The sequence below is a fragment of the Pygocentrus nattereri genome, chromosome 5, assembly GCF_015220715.1.
Source record: "Pygocentrus nattereri isolate fPygNat1 chromosome 5, fPygNat1.pri, whole genome shotgun sequence".
NCBI classification, from domain to species: domain Eukaryota; kingdom Metazoa; phylum Chordata; class Actinopteri; order Characiformes; family Serrasalmidae; genus Pygocentrus; species Pygocentrus nattereri.
Genome location: NC_051215.1, coordinates 14,784,436 through 14,806,553, shown reverse-complemented (window position 1 = coordinate 14,806,553; position 22,118 = coordinate 14,784,436). Strand labels below are relative to the sequence as shown.

General features: G+C 38.9%; 1 protein-coding gene across 2 annotated transcripts; it reads left to right on the top strand.

Moving 5' to 3' along the window:
* The first annotated feature begins 17 nt into the window (after positions 1 to 17).
* prmt9 (protein arginine methyltransferase 9) lies at positions 18 to 20,901 on the top strand. 2 transcript variants are annotated; one of them, XM_017701442.1, is made up of 15 exons: positions 18 to 106; positions 1,676 to 1,783; positions 2,271 to 2,487; positions 2,665 to 2,813; positions 3,579 to 3,815; positions 5,233 to 5,400; positions 7,975 to 8,077; positions 9,974 to 10,083; positions 10,278 to 10,470; positions 11,793 to 11,976; positions 14,510 to 14,825; positions 15,491 to 15,856; positions 16,584 to 16,737; positions 19,245 to 19,367; positions 20,180 to 20,901. In XM_017701442.1, exons 3-15 carry the CDS (start codon positions 2,281 to 2,283, stop codon positions 20,471 to 20,473), a joined length of 2,604 nt encoding a protein of 867 aa, XP_017556931.1. In that variant the 5' UTR covers positions 18 to 106; positions 1,676 to 1,783; positions 2,271 to 2,280; the 3' UTR covers positions 20,474 to 20,901. The 2 variants fall into 2 exon arrangements, with proteins under 2 accessions (XP_017556931.1, XP_017556932.1); XM_017701443.1 differs by having other exon boundaries at positions 18 to 182.
* Positions 20,902 to 22,118: the final 1,217 nt, after the last annotated feature.

Genomic DNA, 22,118 nt, shown 5'->3' with positions numbered 1-22,118 from the left:
GGGTCAGCTTTGGTCCCGTTTTCCTCCCGGATTTATTTATGCGGTGAACAGCCGCTTGCAGGGTATGGCTTTAGCCGAACAAGCTAATGCATATATGCAAAAAATTGTGAGTTAATTAATGTTTAATGTTCTATTATTTGGATTTAGTTATGCTTATATGATGGTGGTGATATGACCGGGAGGTATGTGAGCCTTTCTTACACTGCGGGTGTTAAACTGACTGCGTGTCAGTGCTTGCTAGCTTTAGCTCAGCGGCTATTGTGTGGGTAACGTTAGCACAAGGCGCTGAATAGTTTTTTTATTATTATTATTATTTTTTATTTCTCGAAAGTAGTTTAATGACATATTTGGCCGCTGCCACGTAACAAAAGCCTCAAAGGCTGATTGCCTCGATTTTAAGAATTTCTGCATAATTTAATGGCTGAGATGTCAAATAACAAACAGCCTTGTTTGGTGTGAAGAGAAGAGAAGAGTCCGATTTCTTTACTATGGTACTGAAAAGAACCAGGTGTCGTGATTTCTGTAATGCAAATATAGCCATTTAGATTTCTGTCCAAAAAGAACAGTGAATCTGCTCGTGTCCCCTTCATTTTTTGTGTAATGTTGCTTATAAAAATAGAGGTACATTTGAAGACCTTCTCTCAGAACTGTCTCATAAAACAATACATAAAGCAAAGTATTCTTAAAGGGGGTTTTCCGCAGCTTCTGAATAAATCAGTCCTTGAGATGTGAACAGATTTATTCAGAGTGATTTGATGTAAAATGGTTCATTGTAGAGAAACGTACTGAATCCGATTCCTTTACAGTGGTGATAGGAACCAGGGCTCATGATGTCTACAATGCAAGTTTTTATATCGAATGTTGATGAAGGTAAAATAATATCAGTCATAAATCGGAAAAAAAAAAATTCTTTCGAGACACCTGTATGTATTCCTCTGCCATGAATAAATGGATCAAAATACATTCTAAGCCATAACGTCATCCCGAAACTATCATAAAACAATATCTCAGATATCTAACTATTTCATGTATTAACTCTCTCTGAGGGAGTTTTCAGAGGCATTAAACTCTTTAGATGTCTGGTTCCTGTCACCACAGCTGTGAACATTTCTGGCTCAGTATGTTTCCCTAGAATAGCACGTTTCACATCACACCAATGTGAATGACTTTGTTTACATCTTCAATTTTGCTGATTTTTTTGAACAATTGGTGGAGCTCCCCCTTTAACCATTTTATGCATTTCTGTGATGTGGCTTTAGAGTCAGTAAACTCTTCAGGCATCTGGTTCACATAACTGAGCATAGCTGAGCATTTCACATGAAATCGCTCCGAATGCCAACAGTTTCATCAGGCAGACATTTTTGAAGGGAATTCCACTTTTTTGTCCATTAATATTCTCATGCTTCAGTAATGCTTAATTATTGATATTTCACTGCAGTCATGAGAGATCCCAAAGCAGTACTAAGTTTAAATTCACATTGGCAGGTTTAGACAGTCAGTGACATTCAGTAGCATCCAATACCATCTGTCCACACCATGTAGCATCAGATGCTTTGTATTGTTCTTATTATGATTTGGAGATATTCAGTTTGGGGTGTTAATTAATCCATCACTGCCAAAGTGTCACATTTTGTGTGTAAATTGCTGTGTCCTGCTTATCTGTCTTTGAACACAGGAACCACACCCAACCTATGTTCTCCAGGAATAGGAACTCAAGCAGCACTCTCTGATGGGATCAGCTGAGGGGACTGGGACTTCGATATAGGAACACCGTTTTACAGTAGTATGGATCATTACATAAAGCAATTTCCCAGATCCAGATTAAAAAAGCCTAAACTAAAATTAATTTCTATGAATATGCGTCTGCATAGACACTGAAATTTAGTCTGAAATTAGGTTTGATCCACATCCAGGAAACCTGCATTAGGTCTTGTGTTCAGTAGTAGTAGTAGTAGCAGCATCAACAATACATAACCCACAGTTACTTTCACAAGTGGCTTAATCTCTTACTATCTAACTAATTATATAGAAAAAAATTGATAGCATGTTAGGTCTCATGTAGTATGCTGTCTAGACAGTGTGGTGTAGTATTTCTGGAAGCCTTCATGGTATTTATTACATCAAATGCAAATAACTTTCCATAAATTAACAGGTTATTTTTTCTTGGTAAGAATTGAGACTTAATCTTGCAGGAATGCTTGAGAAAGTTCTATAAAATGGCAGTTTTCTAGCTTCTGAATTCCCCTCTCACTTCCCAATGTGCTGTTTAGTTCTTCCAAAATGCCCAATGAAATGGCGAGGTCAAAGAAGGCGAGGCGTCCTAGGAGAGGCCCGAGGGAACCAAGGGAAGATCCTGCTAGAAATGAGCTCATTTCAAGGTCACTTGAAAGTGCCCAGCAGTGCCTGCTCCAACAAGACTATGGCACTGCTTTTGTCCACTACCTTCTTGTCCTAAACCTGGCCCCGGTTTTAAAGGACTTTGCCAGAGTAAGCATAATGTTTTCTTCTCACTTCATTGCTCCATACTTCTTTGTTCTCAGGCTCAGCGATGCTTCCTCAGTGGAGTATTGTAGTTATTCAGCAGATACTGAAGAGGTCATTGGTGTCAGTGGTTTTCTTCAAAGCAAGGCTGCAGTATGCATGTGTGTTCGCTTGGTTTAACAGGAATCCTTCAGATTCACTCTCTTCAAGTGGGCTGATGAGCTGGACTCTCTTGGACGCATTCAGGACCTCTTCGACTGCTATGAGCAAGCTGTGGAGTTGTTTCCTACTGATGAGGTGATTGTTAACAGCATGGGAGAGCATCTCTTCAGGTACTGTATACTCTGTTTTGTCTTTTGCCATCCTGGCTCAAATGGCTGCCCTGATTTGCCTTTTGTAAATGTAATCACTCACATTTCAAGCCCCTTAAACTACAGGTTTATTATTCATTTATTAACTTCACAGGTTAATGTACCATAATATCTGTGTAACAGCCATTCTGAGGGCAGTATGTCAAAAAATTAATTACTTTATCATAGAGAAACTTGCCAACAGACCTCTTTACAATGGAACTGCAACACAAATACAGCCATTTTATTTACTATACACAATAAGTAGAGGATTTACATGTTTCTTTTACACTTATTTGTAATTTTGGTAATGGAAAAGTAGCGAAAAAATCTATTTATGATTTATGAACTATTGTGCCTTATAATGTGGACCTATCCATCTAATTGTATTTTGAAACCTGAATGTATTTTAAAAATATGTTTTAGGCCAAAACCTCTTCAAGCTCACTGTCAGGCATCATATTTGTAAATATTTCATGTTATAACTCTTAGAAGCATTTAAACATTTGGACATCTGGTTACTATCACCACCATTCAGAACAATTCTGACTCAGTAAGTGTCTCTTGAATGGAGCCCTTCACATCAAACCACTCTGAATGATTTTGTTTCCATCTTAATCATTTAATTATGTAGACATTTAGATAAAATTACAGAACTACCCTGAAGTTACTACTACAAATTATTCTTGATCTGCTTTGAAAACTCAATGGACGTGATTTTGTAATTTCCTTTTTCTTATTTTTCAGAATGGGTTTCAGGGACGAGGCTGCAGCACACTTCCACAAAGCCCTCAAACTGCGGCCAGATTTCCCCGAGGCGAAGGAGAACTTCTATCGTGTGGCTAACTGGTTGGTAGAGCGCTGGCATTTCTTAATGCTCAACGACCATGGGCGAAACCGCAAGTACCAGCTTGCCATTCAGCGGGCGGTTCAGGAAGGCTGTAGCACAGTCCTGGACATAGGAACAGGCACAGGCATACTTGGGTAAGATCTGACACAGAAATTGACTCAAGTCAGCTTGCCTTTTTATTACACTCATTTCATTACATGTTTTGAAAAAGGAACAAAATACAGTTTCTCCAGAACACAGTGTTATATTTAACATGAAACATCAGCAGACAACTGTGCAGCAGTTAATTATACAGTAAAATGAGTGACAGTAATGCACTTCCAAATGCATTGTTTTTGGAGAGGGCTTTCTTTCTCATTTTTGTTTTTCTAAAATACGACCCCAATTCCAATGAAGTTAGGACGTTGTCTAAAACATAAAAACAGAATAAGATGATGTTGAAATTCTTTTCAACCTATATTCAGTTGAATACACTACAAAGCCAAGATATTTAATGTTGAAACAGATAAACTTTGTTTTTTGCAAATATTCACTCATTTTGAATTTGATGCCTGCAACACGTTCCAAAGAAGTTGGCACAGGGGCATGTTTACCACTGTGTTACATCACCTTTCCTTTTAACAACACTCAATAAGCATTTGGGAACTGAGGACACTAATTGTTGAAGCTTTGTAGGTGGAATTCTTTCCCATTCTTGCTTGATGTACAACTTCAGTTGCTCAACAGTCCGGGGTCTCCATTATTGTATTTTAGGCTTCATAATGCACCACACATTTTCAATGGGAGACAGATCTGGACTGCAGGCAAGCCAGTCTAGTACCCACATTCTTTTACAATTTACTCTTTTTTAACAATCCGGACAGTCCTTTTCCTCTTTGGCCCGGAGGACATGACGTCCATGATTTCCAAAAACAATTTGAAATGTGGACTCGTCAGACCACAGGACACTTTTCCGCTTTGTGTCAGTCCATCTCAGATGAGCTTGGGCCCAGAGAAGCTGGCAGTGTTTCTGGGTGGTGTTGATATATGGCTTTCGCTTTGCATGGCAGAGTTTTAACCTGCACTTGTAGATGGAGCGACAAACTGTGTTCACTGACAGTGGTTCTTAAACTGTTGGACTATTTGCTCACGCAGTTGTTCACAAAGTGGTGAACCTCACTCCATCCTTGCTTGTGAACGACTGAGCCTTTCAGGGATGCTCCCTTTATACCCAATCATGACACTTACCTGTTCCAAATGTTCCAAACAGGTGTTTTTTGAGCTTTCCTCAACTTTCCCAGTCTTTTGTTGCCCCTGTCCCAACTTCTTTGGAACGTGTTACAGGCATTCAAAATGAGTGAATATTTGCAAAAAACAATAAAGTTTATCTGTTTGAACATTAAATATCTTGTCTTTGTAGTGTATTCAATTGGTTGAAAAGGATTTGCAAATCATTGTATTCTGTTTTTATTTATGTTTTACTCAACGTCCCAACTTTATTGGAATTGGGGTTGTATATTTTGTGTTCGTATTCAGCTTATGTATATTCTGTCTTTGCTGGGTGTTTGTCAGGATGTGTGCAAAGAAAGCAGGAGCTAGGGAAGTCTACGCATGTGAGCTGTCTAAGACTATGTATGAACTGGCATGTGAGGTGGTTTCAGCCAACGGCATGGCAGATAGCATCAGGATTCTACACATGAAATCACTGGAGATGGAAATTCCAAAAGATATTCCGACCAGGTGACTCTTCAATCTCTATATAGAAATACAACTTAATATACTTAGTACTTAGTTACTAGTGTACTTACTTGTTTACCATTTAAGTGTACCAATCTCCTTTACTTAAAATTGTACTTATTTATGAGTGTACTTACTGACTCACTTATTTAAAAGTGAACTCAAACATGTGAGTATGTTCTTATTTGCAGTGCTGTGAAAAAGTATTTTCTCAATTCCTATTTGTCACACTTGAATGTTTCGGGTCATCAGATTACTTTATACCCACGTAAACACAAAATGCTATTTTTAAATGATCATTCATTGAAGGAAAAATGCTTTTTTTTAACCTTACCAGACCCTATGTGAGAAAGTAAGTGCCTCTTTAAATCAACCGGTTAACCAAATTCTGTTGACTATTATGTGTAATTTAACCAGTCAGACTTAAGCATGATTACTGCCAGATCTGTTGAATCTAAATATCAATTAAATAGAACCGGTCTGGCAATGTGAAGCAGGCTAGACAGTCTTAGAAAGCAGCACATGGTGCTATGTTCTAAAGATATTCAAATACAGATGCAATAAAAGCCACTGCTAAGGTTCTGGAACTCTGGCAAACCACAGATCCACAAATGGAGAAACCTTTGGTAATCCTTCTCAGGAGTTGCCAGCCTACCAAAAAAATTTACCAAAAGAGCATCGATGATTCTTGCAGAAGGTCACAAAAGAACATCTAAAAGAACTGCAGGCCTCACTTACCTCAGTTAAGGTCAGTGTATGCGATTCCACAGTAAGAAAGGTACAGGGTGAAAATGACATCCATGGAAGAGCTGCAAGGAGCAAACCACTACTGACTCAAAAGAACAAATCAAAAATCAAATCACGTTTTTGTCACATCACATTTGCACAGGTGGAAAGTGAGTGAAAATCTTAGGTGCGTAGCCCCCTTATAGAATTTAAATACGAAATATATACATACATACACTAGCACTGAATATACTTCCATACACAATATACACTAGTCCTGCACTATTCTAATGTACAGCTGTACAGTAATACGTTCTGAAATAAAACTATGAAATGTGCTGCTGTACCCATTGCGTATGTGCAGTTAGTCTGAGGTATATAATAAATGAGATGCAGGTACACAGGGATAGGATACTGATATAGAAATCTTCCAGATTGTACAGGACATGGATAGATGTGCAAGATGTTAATCTATATGTGTAAGTACAGATTGCTAGATTGAAGGTGTAGTAAAGATCAGAGTGAGTTCGTTGGTGTGGATGAGGTTTAGATTGTCCATGGAGATGATGACTCAAGAGGTACAGTGACAGGCCTACAGACCAATACACCAGCACTACTGGCTGTTCAGCACCCTTCGGGGGAAGAAACTGCCTCAGATCCAGCTGGTTCTGGACTTCATGCTTCTGTACCTCCTCCCACTCGGCAGCTGTGAAAACAGACAGTGGCTTGGGCGGGTGGAACCCTTCAGAATCCTCCTGGTCTTACTCAGGCAGCGGCTGGTGTATAAGACTCCACGTCAAATGGGGCTTCCTAAAGACTCCACCTTTGACTCATCAGTTCACAGAATATTATATTAGGGGTCATCTAGATGCTTTTTTTTTTTCTTTCAAATGCAGGACAATGCAGAACACAAAGGCTCGTCCTGCATTTGACAAAAATTCATCTAGTCTTTAGGAAGTCCCATTACATCTGACGTTAAGCTAACACCGCATCCTAGAGTAAGAACATCAACAGTCAGACTTGATGGTGGTAGTCTGGGCTGCTTCAGCTTATCATAATTGATGGAACCATGGATTTTGCTCTCTGTTGAAAAGGGGAATCTCTGCCTGTCAGTTTGTCACCTTAATCTCAAGTGCAGTTGGGTTATGCAGCAGGACAATGATCCGAAATACAGTCCGCCTCTGAATGGCTCAAAAGAAACAAAATTAAAGTTTTGAAGTGGCCGAGTCAAAGTCCTGACTTGAATCCCATTAAGATGCTGTGGCAAAACCTTAAACAGGATGAATTAAAACAATTCTGCTAAGAAGAGAGGGCCGATATTCCTCCACAGCAATATAAAAGAGTCTTCGCAAGTTATTGCAAATGTTTGATTGCAGTTGTTACTGCCCAGGGAGGCGCAGCCAAGTATTGGGTTTAGAGGGCAATTACTTTTTAACATGAGTGATAAAGTTTTGTAAAGTAATTGTGCTTTTTCTTCTGTGAATAGAGTGATCAGTTAAAAGCTGCATTTTATATCATGCAGGTATTATCTTGTATTAAAATTAGTTGGATGATTTGAAACATTTAAGTGTGACAAATTAGAAGAAATCGGGTGGGGGGAAATACTTTTTCACAGAACTGTATCTACTTAAGAGTGTACTTACTCGCTCACTTATTTAAAGTGAACTAACCTAATTTAAAGTATATTTATTTATTAAAATCTGAACTTATTTAAAAGTAAACTTAGTTATTTAAGAGCAAACTGTTTTTAAACTTGCTACATTTCTCAGATTTTATCTAAATCTTTTTATGAAAATACTGTGAAATCTTTTGAGGGCACAGTTGTTTACTTGTCACGTTTCTCTTTGAAAGGGTGTCTCTGGTCGTGACAGAAACTGTGGATGCTGGCCTGCTCGGCGAGGGGATCATCGAGAGTTTGATTCATGCCTGGAAGCACCTGCTCCTACCGCCACCCGTAAGCAATTCCTCTCAGCGAGGTTGTGTGTCTTGATGGTAAAATTTTGTCATCATTTTCCATTACAGCAATGCTGGTAATCTGAAATCCTCTGGTTTCAGTCAGTGCTTAGACTTCAAAAATAAATATGATTCCTGCCCTGGTTTTCTTTGAACTCAAATTTATTTCACTTTGCCAACCTTGCTAATGTTTAGGAGATATGATTATAAGTTACAAGACAGAGTGAGAGAAATGCACTGCTTACTTTTAATTGCCTGAATTCTAGGGCTTATGACATGACCATGAGTTTAAAGAGATATCTACTACTAAATTTGCCAGTTGCTTAATTTCTCCAAAGTGGAATACTAGCTTGGACCACTCAAAAGTTTAGAATCACTTATCATTTTAATAATTGTTATTTAATAATATGTACAGTGTAGATTAAAATTAGATTCCTAAACTTAAACCAATGCTTTATTCGCAGTTTAAGGTATTTTGGGAACAACATAGTTTGTTATTAAGACGGTTATTAAATAATAAACTATAATTGCTGTTTAATTAAGGAGATTTGATTATAGAATTTGAAACATGAGGCATTCTGGGTGTCAGTTTTCTTTCTTCAAGTTCATTACAATGCTGTACATATTTCTAAATTTTCATGAAATCATTTAGAGCTCTGCTTATCCTCGAACATGCCTTGTAGGTTCATATAAAAAAATTTAAGAAATTAGTTTAATTGAATAATTGATTTATATACGGATCTTCAAAAGAAAGTTTTATGTTAATGAAAATAGCGATTCCAAACTTCAAGACCAACTGTAGTTAAAGTTTTGACCATGTAAAAGTTTGTTCATTTGAGTAAAAACTGAGCACAGAATTTCTAATTTAACCAACAGTGCCACCTGGTGCTTATCTTTGGTAACAACATTGTCGGTAATAATACTGAATTTAGCTGCAAATTGGCCAGTAATTTTCTCCAAGGAAGTGTTTGTTCACCTAATGTGTATGTTTTTGTAGGAGATACCAGTTTTGGCCTCTTTTACAGTTATGTTTGCACACAGACCTAGCAGAAATCCCACGTGGGTCAGTTGTGCATAGTTAACATTTACTTTAGCATTGTCTGGTTGTTTTCCATTGTTGGACAGTTCACTTCTTTCCTTGGCTATGATGATGAAAATAGTGTTGCTGTCACAGTTTGGCCAGTTCAGTTCCAGTTCAATGTCACCAACTGATTTCAGAGGGTGAGCAGGAAATTGATTTTTGCAGTAAAACCATGACAACTTGAAAGCAGCAAAGCAGTCCAAATGAAAGGGCTCACAGCTGAAGTTTAGTTTTGGATCAATATATTGTATACTGTGCTGTTTAAAATAATATACTAGACTCAAAGTACTTCAGAGTGGTTTGATTGGAATGAATCAGTAAAAAAAACATACTGACTTGGATTTCTTTACAGTGGTGCTGATAGTAACCAGGAGTGAGTGAGTTGTGATGTCTACAACATAAATATTGCCATTTTATTCACTATCCAAAGTGACCACTGAACCCACTCTTATGAGTTTGTATATGTAATGCTGATAAATATAAATCAGTTGTGAATGGAATTATATATATATATATATATATATATATATATATATATTATTCCATTCACAACTGATTTATCTCAGGACAAAACTGGATCTCAAGTCTATCATTAATGTCTCAGCATCAGTCAACATATTCTTAGTCATTTAATTTTTGTGAGGTAGCTTCTAAAGGCAACAACCCCTTCAGACATCTGGTTACTACTGTGAACAGTTCTGAATCAGTAAGTTCACAAACGACTGAACAATCTTAATGATTAAATTATGCAAATTTGATGGAAAAGTGGTGGAATTCTCCTTTTAAAGGTGATTGACTCGTGTATTCTCCCTAAAGAATCCCGAAGAGCCTCAGTCTGCTCCTTCCCAAACGGGCCGAGTCATTCCTGGTGGAGCAACTGTATTTGGAATGGCTGTTGAGTGCCAAGAGATCCGCAGACACCACAGGTGAGAGGTGAAAGCATGAACTAATGATGTTTTATAGATGTAATTATAACACCCGTAGAGTTCAAATTAAAACTGAAGTTTTAATTGCTTGACCTGGCGTGTCGTTATTGAACTGTTATGCACTTCCTCCGCTGTTGTCAAACAGAAGCGCAGAGCTTTTTTCCGAGTAGTAGTGTTTATGTATGTGCTTGCAGGTTGTGTGTGTCTGCCGTTGGAGGATTAGATCTGGAAGCGGTACGAGAAATCCGCAGTCCTGTGAGCTGTTCGGTCGATGCAGATGAATCTGCAGAGCCCTACACTACTGAGAGACTGAGCCGTCTGCCTGGAGGCTTTACCGCCCTCACAGGGCCCTGCAGAATGCTGGATATAGATTTCAATAACGTGCAGGTATGCACACCTGTGTTTAGCACCACCATACTGACCAATGACATGTTTCATTATAAAGAGAGCAAAATTAGTCTTGGAATTAGTGCAATATATTATGCCAAACACCGAATAAAAATAATTGTATTTGCAGCGTTTGATGGTATTTTGGAAATATGTAGTGCTACGTTTTTCTCAGTTCCAACTGATCAGATGAAAAAATAAATATTGTAACAATATTTGTGTATTGTAAAAAATTATTGACGTATTGCAATATTTTATTTAGGCATATCGCCCACCTCTACTAATTATACTGTTTAGCAATGGTGAACCATAATTATTAGAGCTCAGTTTGGGCCATAAAGGTCAAAATAGTTAAACCCCCCTCTTGTGGTAATGCTAATTTCTGCTGCAACCCTTATGAGATTCTAATAGTATGTTAGCACTAAGCTAATGGCCATTTTAGATTAAACATGGAAGTTTAAAGCTTGTAAAAGACATTATGAATATGAATTGAAGCCTACCGTATTTGCATGTATTTTACCTTGTATGTGGTAGTTTTATAATGACTCCTTCAGCAAGGAAGATTGTGCTTGTGATTGACCTGTTCAAAAGGCCTTAAGTTCAGTTTATGAAGGCCTAGTCAGTGGGAGAGCTCACTTGGCTATATCTTCACAGATCCATGCATCCTCATGATTAGACTATTTAAACCTTTTGTTTCCAACCAAAACAATCAAAGAAAAGGTAGTATTTTAATACATGCAGGCATGATTCTATTGAAATGCATTAATAATTGCAGATTTGTTTTTTTTAGTTCCCAGAGGTCATAAAGCCTAAAAGGCCCTGAGGGTTTTCGGCTCTTTTTATAATTCTGATTTTGATCTCTGACATAATGAGACCTGTCTCAACACACCTTGCGGTATAAAACCTTACTACAAAACATGCCATGTCTGTGTTGTACTGTGATTAAATACCTTCATTATATACCTTTAAATACCTCCATATCACACAAAAATCAAAGGAATTTTGGGCATCATCCATCACCGTATGCTGACCTTATATGATGTAGCGTATCAGTTCGCTCACTGAACTAGACTTGCAAAATAAATCAAATGATTCAGAAGTAACTCACCCTGACGCCTTGGCACTACATGGTCCAGAGGGACTCTGAAGCATTCTTTCCAATAGTAGAGGAGTTCCTCAGAACTACAGCTCCACTTGCTGGACAAAATCTCAGCCTAATTCAGCAAAAAGCCTTTTTAGATAGATCTAGTTACCATACAAACATAAATGATGTAAAGATAATCATACACTGTTCATTAACAGATGAATGCTCTTTCCTTCAGGAGCTGGAGAGCCTGTGCTCCAGGAAGGTGATGCGTCTGCGGGTGCCGGTGACCCAGGAGGGTGTTGTGGATGCTCTGGCTGTGTGGTTCCAGCTGCACCTGGACCAGGAGAACAGCATCTCCACCGGGCCTCAGGAGAACACCTGCTGGGAGCAGGCCATCTACCCAGTGCAAAGCCTAGCCCGTAAGACAGTCTCCAAATAATAAATTGTTCATAGCAGAACAGTACAGTCTATGGCAGCATGGCCAAATCACCTGCAGTAGTCTGAGTTTTAGATTTAGAAAACTTTGGTCACGCTTTATTTGAATGATCTCTTATAGATGATGTACAGAAACTTGTTTTTAACAAACTTTCTGGAGATAGTTATCAATAACATTAGGTTAGGTCTAGGAGTAAGTTTAGGTTTTTCCTTAAGGTTAGGGTTAGATTAAATAAAATCTTTCATAGAGAACTTCAGGTTCAGTTGATAGATAGGTAGTTGAATGTTAAAGTAAGAATGAGCATCTGCAGTGGACCATGCAAATAAAGTGTTATAAAACTTTGCTGTATGTTTTGCTTTACGTTCCGCATAATTCTAATAAGTCTTTCACTGTGGTTTGATGTGAAATGGATCATTGTAGAGAAACAATTTGGATTTGTAATTTGAATCAGTGGTCACAATATCTACAGTGCAGTATATAGTCTTTTTATTTACTATCCAAAAAATGTCTAGGGAACCTGTGCATCTCTTCCAACCTCTTATATGTTGATAATGGTGAAATATTGAAAAGTAAATTTTACCCTTAGAACACCCTGCATGCACTTTACCACATTGAATGAATGTTAAAAAATCTGGCATATCTGGCATACTGTTTTGCATTAAAAGTACTTAAACTGACTAATTTTGCTCTCTTTTTAATGAAACATACAGTTAGTCAGTGTTCTGTGAGTACCGCCGATATCCATGATATGGATATTGTATTGGATCATGATATTGTATTGTATTGTGACATTTATCATGATAACAATACATACTGTCATATTGCCCAGCCCTATTATAGAGGCATTAAACATGGTGGAGGTGTGGATCCTGTTACCCCCACTGGCTTTAAAATGAACTATTTAACATCAAACCACTCGGAATGGCTGTTTATATCTTAACTATTAAATCATGCTGAGATTTTGAGAAAAAAAAATTAAGAAATTAGATTTTTTTTTCCTCAGAGCTGTTAGAAAAGTTAGCCTGATCTTCATGGCTGCTCGAATCAGTGATGCAATACCACATGAACATGTTCGGTTTCATTAACCTCTTTAATATTTTCGACATCGGATTTACACTGCAAGATGTGTAATGACAGCCATCAGCATGTCCTGCCACAGCCTTACATTTATGCATGGTCTGGTATCTGTGTTAATAGAACAAAATGTTAATAAAATGAAGACATTTAAAAATGCAGGCTACTTTCTGAATAGTCCACAATGTAAAGGACGTATTTATTACCAATTTATTTTTCACCACTAATGCATACTTAAAGTTTAAAAAGTTCTACCACCAACAAACTTTTCTAAACGGATCATATGTTCTAATCCCTGGAGCAGCCCTAAACATTCTGCCCGACTGATGTCTGTGACTCATGACATTTTTGACTATTTTTGATCAGTGTTGCTCTGTTATGACACAGCTGCAGTCATAAGCAGGCCTTAGTGCTGATAAGAGCTTCCTATAGCATTAGAGCAGCGTCTGGGGAGGAACACCCTCCTCATCCTCCTTTTTCTCCACCTCCTCCTCTGGTGATTGCTGACATCCTCTTTCCCCGACGTCCCGCCAGCGCTGATTCCTCTCTTTAGTGTTCATGAAATTCTAATCTGGCATGAATATGCATGCTCCTTCAACTCCCAGCCACAAGCCGCATGTACACATGCACCTCTGGTAGGATGCGTTCAGATGCTGGTCCTACAGGACTGCTCTTCACGCACCTCCTAAGCTCATTTGGCGTTCTTGCTCTTTCAGTTTCTCTCTTACTTTCTGTTTCTCCTTTTTGGGACACAGGAGAGCACAGTTTGTCTCGTGCCAATTTAAATTCATGGTTAAAAAGTTAGTCATTTAGTTTGTGTGTTCATTCATTCACTGTAGTACAAAAGTTTAAGGGTGACAAATTACTTACAAAGCTGTAGTAATAATGTAGTGGAGAGTAGGACAGAACCTGACACGGAGTAAAATGTAACATGGACTTCTTGTGTTGTCAGAAGTTCACGAACAACATGCTTTGGACATTCTCATATTCCCCAACATAATCAGCGAATTCTGACAGCAGACAGATATTTCTCAAGATATCTTTACCTCCCTATATCTATGCCCATTGTCCATTTTATCAGCTCCACTCACCATATAAGTGCACTTTGCAGTTCTATAATTACAGACTGAAGACCATATGTTGCATACTTTGTTATGGATACATGTTAGCATAGTCACCAGGCATCACTTAAATATTCTGCTCGTATTGATGTTATTAGTACAATAAATGTCATGAAATGTTGTTTTGATATATCAGTCAAACCTACACATCCATCTAATGCCTACATTTTTTTTTTAAAGCCAGCTTCTGCTGATTCAGAAATCACTGTACATCTTTACTTTTTTTTAGCAACTATCACAACTAGTCCCTCAGTCAATTACAGTTAAGTATTCAGCACTCTCTTCACTACAGAGACCTACTTTTTTTTTTTTTTTTTCCAGATTGCAGTGTGAAGCGCAATGACGAGCTGTTGCTGGAAGTCTCCTGCAGGGACGCTTACCTGAGACTGTGCTGCGTTGCCATAGTGAGAGATGGCCAAATGTTTCATCTCGACAGCATGGAAGAAGAAGATTATTCCACTGTAGCGCTGCCGAATCCCGAGGTGGATTTGTGCAGTGCGCTGGCGAGCCTCCAGACACGCCACGATACAGTATCTAACATGTTTACACTGGAGTGCTCAGAAATCGCCCTGCTCAACAACGTCAATTACCACAATAGCTTTCGAATGGCAGTGGAAAAACTTTTGACCTCTCTCAGGTAGGCATGGCTGTGGTTAGCATTTGTTTACTGAACTGGGTTTTTGAATGAGGCATGTGCAAGTATGGGTAATGAACTCCATCGACTCGGTTGGTGTCCATGAGATAATAGGACCTACAGACCTTGAGATATTTTAGCTATTTATTTAGTAACTTCAATTGACAAACGTTTTTTTTTATTTATTATAATAATTTTAATAATTTATTTATTTAAGCCAGTGAGCACATCAGTGGTGTTGTAACGTACTTGTTTTGCTATAAATTTATAAATGTACAAATTATTTCAAAGGGTTTTTTTTGTTCATGGTTATGATTATGATGATGTCCTCAGTTGTCAAAATCTGTTAAAGAAGAGCTGTAAATAGTTTGGAATTTGAGCAGCTGCATGTCTCCATCAATTAGGTGTATAAAAGAAACCTTTTAAACATATTAGTTTATATATATTGTTGCAAATGCAACAACAGGTACAGACATCATTCTGTCTGGACAGTAGTGTATATTTAGAGAAATAATGATTGATTTGATTGACTTACTTATGCCCTGAAATTGCTTACTTATGCCCTGAAAGAGCCATGTTGCATGCTTTGGATAAAAAAGGGTGATTTTATAAACTGGTGTTTTGTCTGAATAGCTTTATAACTCCAAAATTCCCATTTTTGCCTTCAGGTCATCTCGGGAGATGCAGGCATCAGAGGTCTCGTCTTCTGAGCCCTTCTATATGTTGGACGTGTCAGAAGGATTCTCAGTACTCTCTCTGCTGACAGCTCGACTAGGGCAGGATTCAGGATCGAGCCTGGTGCAGGCGTACAGCTCAGTGGAGAAAGATCAGCACCAGGCTCTGCTGCGGCTCCTGGCTCAAAGTAATGGAGTAGAGGAAAGCGCACTTCAGTTTTGGCTCAGCCATGTGGAAGATGACTCTGCTGTGCTGCAGAGGCCAGCTTCAGAAAAGCTGTGGAGCGCTATTGTGCTGGACTGCATCGAAACCTGCGGCTTGATCAGACAGAGGCTGATGGAGAAAGCCACACTCGCTAGGTAGATAGATTTGTCTCGAGATGGGTATTATTAAAGTGACAAAAAGATCACATTTGCAAAATGTTCCCTTTACCAAAAATGTGATGTTTCGGCATAGAAATGTTTGCTTCTCAAAAAGTTGAGATTCAGGCTTTAAGATGACTGTTAGCACTGTTTTTAATCTATGTAACACACAGTGTGAGGGGGAAAAAATGTAAGCATCTCAACACAGAAGGTTTGGGGTAAGTGTGTGATGATTTAGGACGCCAGTTGGTGGGCTTTAAGATTCAGTTACTGGTTAGCTACTTGGCTCCAGTGCAGATCCAAAGTAGCAAATTAAGAAAAAAAAAAAAAAAAGAATTATTATTTTTTTTTGCCAACGCTTGCTTCACTTCATCTTTCCTTATTTAAAATACAATTCCAGATTTTTTTAAAGCTTCTGCATAATCAGCCATTTAGAGTTTGATATGAAATGCTTCACTGTCAAGAAACTTACTGTTTCAAATTTCTTTACAGTTCTGAGTTCTATATGTACTCTTGATAATAGTAAAAGAGCCAATATAAGTTTTCTTTGGGGACTTTTGCAATACCGTGCCCTGCATGTCTGACTTTATAAGCTTCTCCTAAGTTTTAGTAATTCCCTTTTAACCGTATTTTTCATGGAATGGAGTCCATCTTTTTTCTTTTTAGTAGAGCAGAATGTTATATTCTAGCTTTTTTAACTTTCTGTAACTATTGTGTGATCCAGGTGTCTCTTGGAGGACGGTGGGCGTATTTTCCCAGAGCGCATTGTCATTCACGGCTTGCTGGTGGAGTCAGACACGCTTCTTCAGGAGAGTGCGGTGCAGGGCACAGATCCCACGCTGGGATTCAATATTGCTCCCTTCATCAACCAGTTCACTGTAAGCTTTTCTTTATATCACCTGTCACACTCAAGTTCAAGCAGGCCCCAGCACCGCTAGTGTTCTTCCTCATTAAGCACAACTGATTCAGCTCATCACTAAAGCCTCTGAGTCGAATACAAAGTGTATGCAAAGCTGTGGCCCACGAGGAACCAAGTTTGACCCCCTGCTTCATATACTGCCTTTTGTATTGAAGTTCGTGATTGAATGTTACACATCAAATAACAGAAACCGCATTAGGACAGTAGTATCCTGGGTCATAGTGACGTTACTGAGAGACAGCAAAAGCGAGTGAAACACACTGTGTAGAAAAAGTAATTTACAGTCCGATTTTGAAGGAAGAGATTTTATAAAAACATATTTGCAATGTACTAAAAACACATGGCTGAACCCTAGATGTGTCATCACCCTTCATCAATTAACCAATCTGACTAATGTTTGTTGGATCATCTGAATGCCTTGATTCATCTAAACAGCCAACAAAGATGTGTGATTTATAAGTACTCTTACATATGGGGTTCCAAACGTTTGTGGAACAAAAGCAGCTTCACTGTCATTCCTTTCGTCAACCAGTTAACTGTAGCCTTTTTTCATATCATATACAGTCATATGCAAAATTGCAGGCGCCCTTGGTTTACTGATATCTGCTGCTGATTTGAGTGAAAATAATTTAACACATCTACAGAGAACATACTTCTGCACATATTGTAAAAACCATAAAATGTCTGTATAAAAAGTTATTTATTCAGCACATTTTATGTGTTTTAATTTTCCCCAATGTCTTAAACCCAGAATATCCAAGTATGCTAATTTTGTTGGGCATGACAGGACAGGCTACTGAAAACAGCCTGGGAAAAAAGTTCAAGACTTGTTTTCCTGCTTTGCTTTGGTAATATTTAACATTGCATTTGGGCTTATTTTGGTCATAACCTCTGGTATAAAGAAAAATAACTCTGTAAAATGGTAGATGTGTAGGTTTTATTTTACACTGATAAGACATACGTAACATTATGACCACCTCCTTGTTTTTACACTCATTGTCCATTTTATCAGCTCCACTTACTATATAGGTACATTTTGTAGTTCTGCAGTTACAGACTGTAGTCCATCTGTTTCTCTGCATACTTTGTTAGCGGTACTATTAGAGCAGGTACTATTTGGGTAGTGGATCATACTCAGCACTGCAGTAACACTGATGTGGTGGTGTGTTAGTGTGTGTTGCAGTATGTGTGGATCAGACACAGCAGTGCTGCTGGAGGTTTTAAACACTGCCCACTTTATTAGACACTCCTACCTCGTCAGTCCACCTTGTAGATGTAAAGTCACAGACGACAGCTCATCTGCTGCTGCACAGTTTGTGTTGGTCATCCTCTAGTCCTTCATCAGTGATCACAGGACACTGCCCGCAGTAAGCTGTTGGCTGAACATTTTGGTTGGTGGACTATTCTCAGTCCAGCAGTGACACTGAGGTCCAAGCAGCACGGCAGTGTCTGATCCACTTAGACCAGCGCAACACACACTAACACCACAACATCAGTTACTGCAGTGCTGAAATCCACCATTTCAGTGATGTTGCCAGGTGTGCCCTGAAGTTTTCTGTCCCCTTTCTTCTTTTTAATGTGATTTTCTAAGTGTCCAACCAGGAGCAGAAAAGAGGCTTTGAATGTCGTGTTTACATGCTAAATTCAGTTGGGCACTCATGGGACAGAGGTGCGTTTATTCCTGTGGTCTTTAAAGTGCTCAGTCAATGGTGCTTTTTAGCATTACTAGAAAGGGGGTTTGTGAGGGGTTCAGCATTGCTCTGTGCAGGAGCCTGTCGACCTGAACCCATGTGTAAAGTACATATAAAGGATAGCACCTGTAGGACGTTATTTAAGACCTCCTTCAAGTGCTGCTTTGTTAAGGCAAAAAACAAAACTATGCAAATATTGTATTAGGATATGAAGGCTATGCGCTGTGATTGCACAATATATTGTTTGCTAATCATGATCAAGATATGACAAGAGGTATAATGCAGAGAGCTGCAATGCCATGAGCCTCTAAACAATCATTGTGATCTTCATTTATTTAACATGAAACAAATTATTTTGGTCAATAACATTTTTAGTATGTACTGCAAGGCATATCACAACTGCACTGTGGTAATCAGCCAATGTCATGCATAGTAGGAACTGCAAATATTTGTGTTATTTATACTTCCTGCTTGAAACACACTTCATGAGGAGTGTTTTTGTTATCCATTTTAAGGTGGAAATTTGAATGGTAGAAGGCCAAAAATAACATTGTGTTGTCGCTGTAGCTTCATTTTTGATTTTATTGTCTCTCTCTGAAGTTGCTTTCGCTTAGGACATGATGTGGTGGTTCTATACAAGGTGGACAGTTATAAAACTTTGAGATTTGATAAATCATGCTTTGATTTAACCTGATAAAACACTCTTTTCAAAGGGATAATTTCAGTCTGTTTAAATGCTAACATAACAGTTGTCTGTACTGTTTGTTTTTTTTAGGTGCCTGTTCATGTATTTTTGGACCTGTCTACACTAGAGTGCACACACCTCAGTGATCCAGTGGAGCTCTTCACCCTCGATCTCATGAACAGCAGTGCCAACTACATCAGCCGAGGCATCAGAGTAAGGCCATCTAGATGTGTTGTTGTTAAACTAATAAGATTGTGCAGCAGCCTTCGCCTATGAAAAATGAACAGGAAGTTAAAGGATTTTTACATTGTCATAGCATCAGTCACATAGTTCCTGTAATGCAGGCTTCACATGTTGGCAGAACATGTGATGACAGAAAATTCCCCTGCAATAAGCAGAACATTACATCGAGTTCCATTTTCCCACCTTTTGCCATATACCGTAGTGGTGAAATAAACTGGATGTGATACCAAACATTGTTGAATTCCAGTATGACTTCACAAAAAATGAGACTACGGAGCATCCTTCTGATAACCCTGTCACCATGTAGCCTATGAGGTGTGGAATGGGAGATTTTTTTTTTTTTTTTTTTTTCCCCCCTTTCCCAACGCTAACATGTAAACACAGTCTTTAGTCCACTTCACTTGTTTTTGGAGTTTTGAACAATTATGGTTTTATTATTTTAACAAGAAGTGATTTATAGGTTGTAAACACAGTTTATTTAACCTAAAGCAAAAACCTGCAAAGCATACCAAGAACAAAGTTTACTTACAGGTTTCTGGTCAGGAAGCGTGTTTATTTTCTCCAGTTTAAGCAGGCATGGCGGGTAGTGTGCAGTTATGACACAACCTGCTGAATGGAAATGGGTTACTGTGGACAGGTGACACACATTCCAGCTGCTTCGGGTAGTGACAGGAACAGATAGATGGGTACTGCTCTTTTACAGGCCATGCTGAGACTTGACAATCAAAAACAATTTAAATTTATATTATTTTAAACTCTCACTTCTCTCTCATCTGTTATAGGTACGTGTCAGTGCCCCTGGCAAAGTAACTGCCGTCCCATTCTGGTACCAGATCTATCTGGATGCGGATTTGACAGTCACCACATTCAGCCAGGACTCACATTGGAAGCAGGCCGCTGTGGTCCTGCAGTGCCCCTTGGTGGTAAATACGGGTGACTGGGTCCAGCTCACCATACAACTACACAAAAGCAGCATCTCTATAACAGCTGTCAGAGAGGAGGCAGTCACAGCAGATGATGCCACTGCTGAGGAAGAGCCTGTTCCTATGGACCATCCACAAGGTGGCCTTTGTTGACATGGAGGGGCAGGGCAGGACCTGTTATTAGTGCCAGAAGAACCAGGGTGTGTTCTAGGACAGAAATCCAGCACAGTTTGGTGATTTCTCTGCTCTAACGCACTCACTAATTCTGTAATTCTCTAACTAATATTTGACGTGTGTTTTGAGCAGTGAAATCATCAGACCGCACTGAATTGTGGTTCTGCTTGACCACAGTTGGGTACCCCTGACCGAAAGGAAGGCTGGGCATGTTGCCATGGACTCCTGTATATACAGTATAAATTGATATTAATTTAGTATTGGCTTGCACCTTTTAATTGTCTTAACTGTTCTCTGGAAAATGCAATACAGTTTATGCTACGGTGACTCATTTCATGCTCTAGACTGACCCTTTTCAATGTGCTGTATACTGTCAGATCATTAAACAGTTGAAAGCACTGTCCATTTCTCACAGACTCCCCTCTTACATTTATTGATTTGTGACAGTGTTAAAGACACTGCTACCCCATATATTAGCATCTTCAACAGACATAACAGCAAATATATGGAAGTAAACAAATAAAATTCTTTGCAGGTACAGACAGAGCTGATATCAGATACGAAAATGGGTTAATGGTCTGCATCAGGCATTATGAAAACATACAAAATACAACCCCAATTTCAATGAAGTTGGGACATTGTGTAAAACAAATAACAGAATATGATAATTTGCTAATCTTTTTCAACCTATATTCAATTGAATACACTACCAAAGACGAGATATTTAATGTTCAAATGGATAAACTTTATTGTTTTTTGCAAATATTCACTCATTTTGAATTTGATGCCTGCAACACGTTCCAAAGAAGTTGGGACAGGGGCAACAAATGACTGGGAAAGTTGAGGAATGCTCAAAAAACACCTGTTTGGAACATTCCACAGGTGAACAGGTTAATTGGAAACGATGAAAGGTGAGTGTAATGATTGGGTATAAAGTGAGCCTCCCTGAAAGGCTCAGTCGTTCACAGCTGCGATTGTGAACAACTGCGTGAGCAAATAGTCCAACAGTTTAAGAACAATGTTTCTCAACATGCAATCGCAAGGTATTTAGGGATTTCATCATCTACAGTCCATAATATCATCAAAAGATTCAGAGAATCTGGAGAAATCTCTGCAAGTAAGCAGCAAGGCAGAAAACCAACACTGAATGCCCGTGATCTTCGATCTCTCAGGCGGCACTGCATTAAAAACCCACATCATTCTGTAACGGATATTATCACATGGGCTCAGGAACACTTCAGAAAACCATTGTCAGTGAACCCAGTTCGTCGCTCCATCTACAAGTGCAAGTTAAAACTCTGCCATGTAAAGTGAAAGCCATATATCAACAACACCCAGAAACGCCGCCAGCTTCTCTGGCCCGAGCTCATCTGAGATGGACTGACGCAAAGTGGAAAAGTGTCCTGTGGTCTGACGAGTCCACATTTCAAATTGTTTTTGGAAGTCATGTACGTCGTGTCCTCCGGGCCAAAGAGGAAAAGGACTGCCCGGATTGTTATCAGCGCAAAGTTCAAAAGCCAGCATTTCTGATGGTATGGGGGTGTGTGAAGGCCCCATTAATGCTGAAAGGTACATACAGGTTTGGAGCAACATATGCTGCCATCCAAGCAACGTCTTTTTCAGG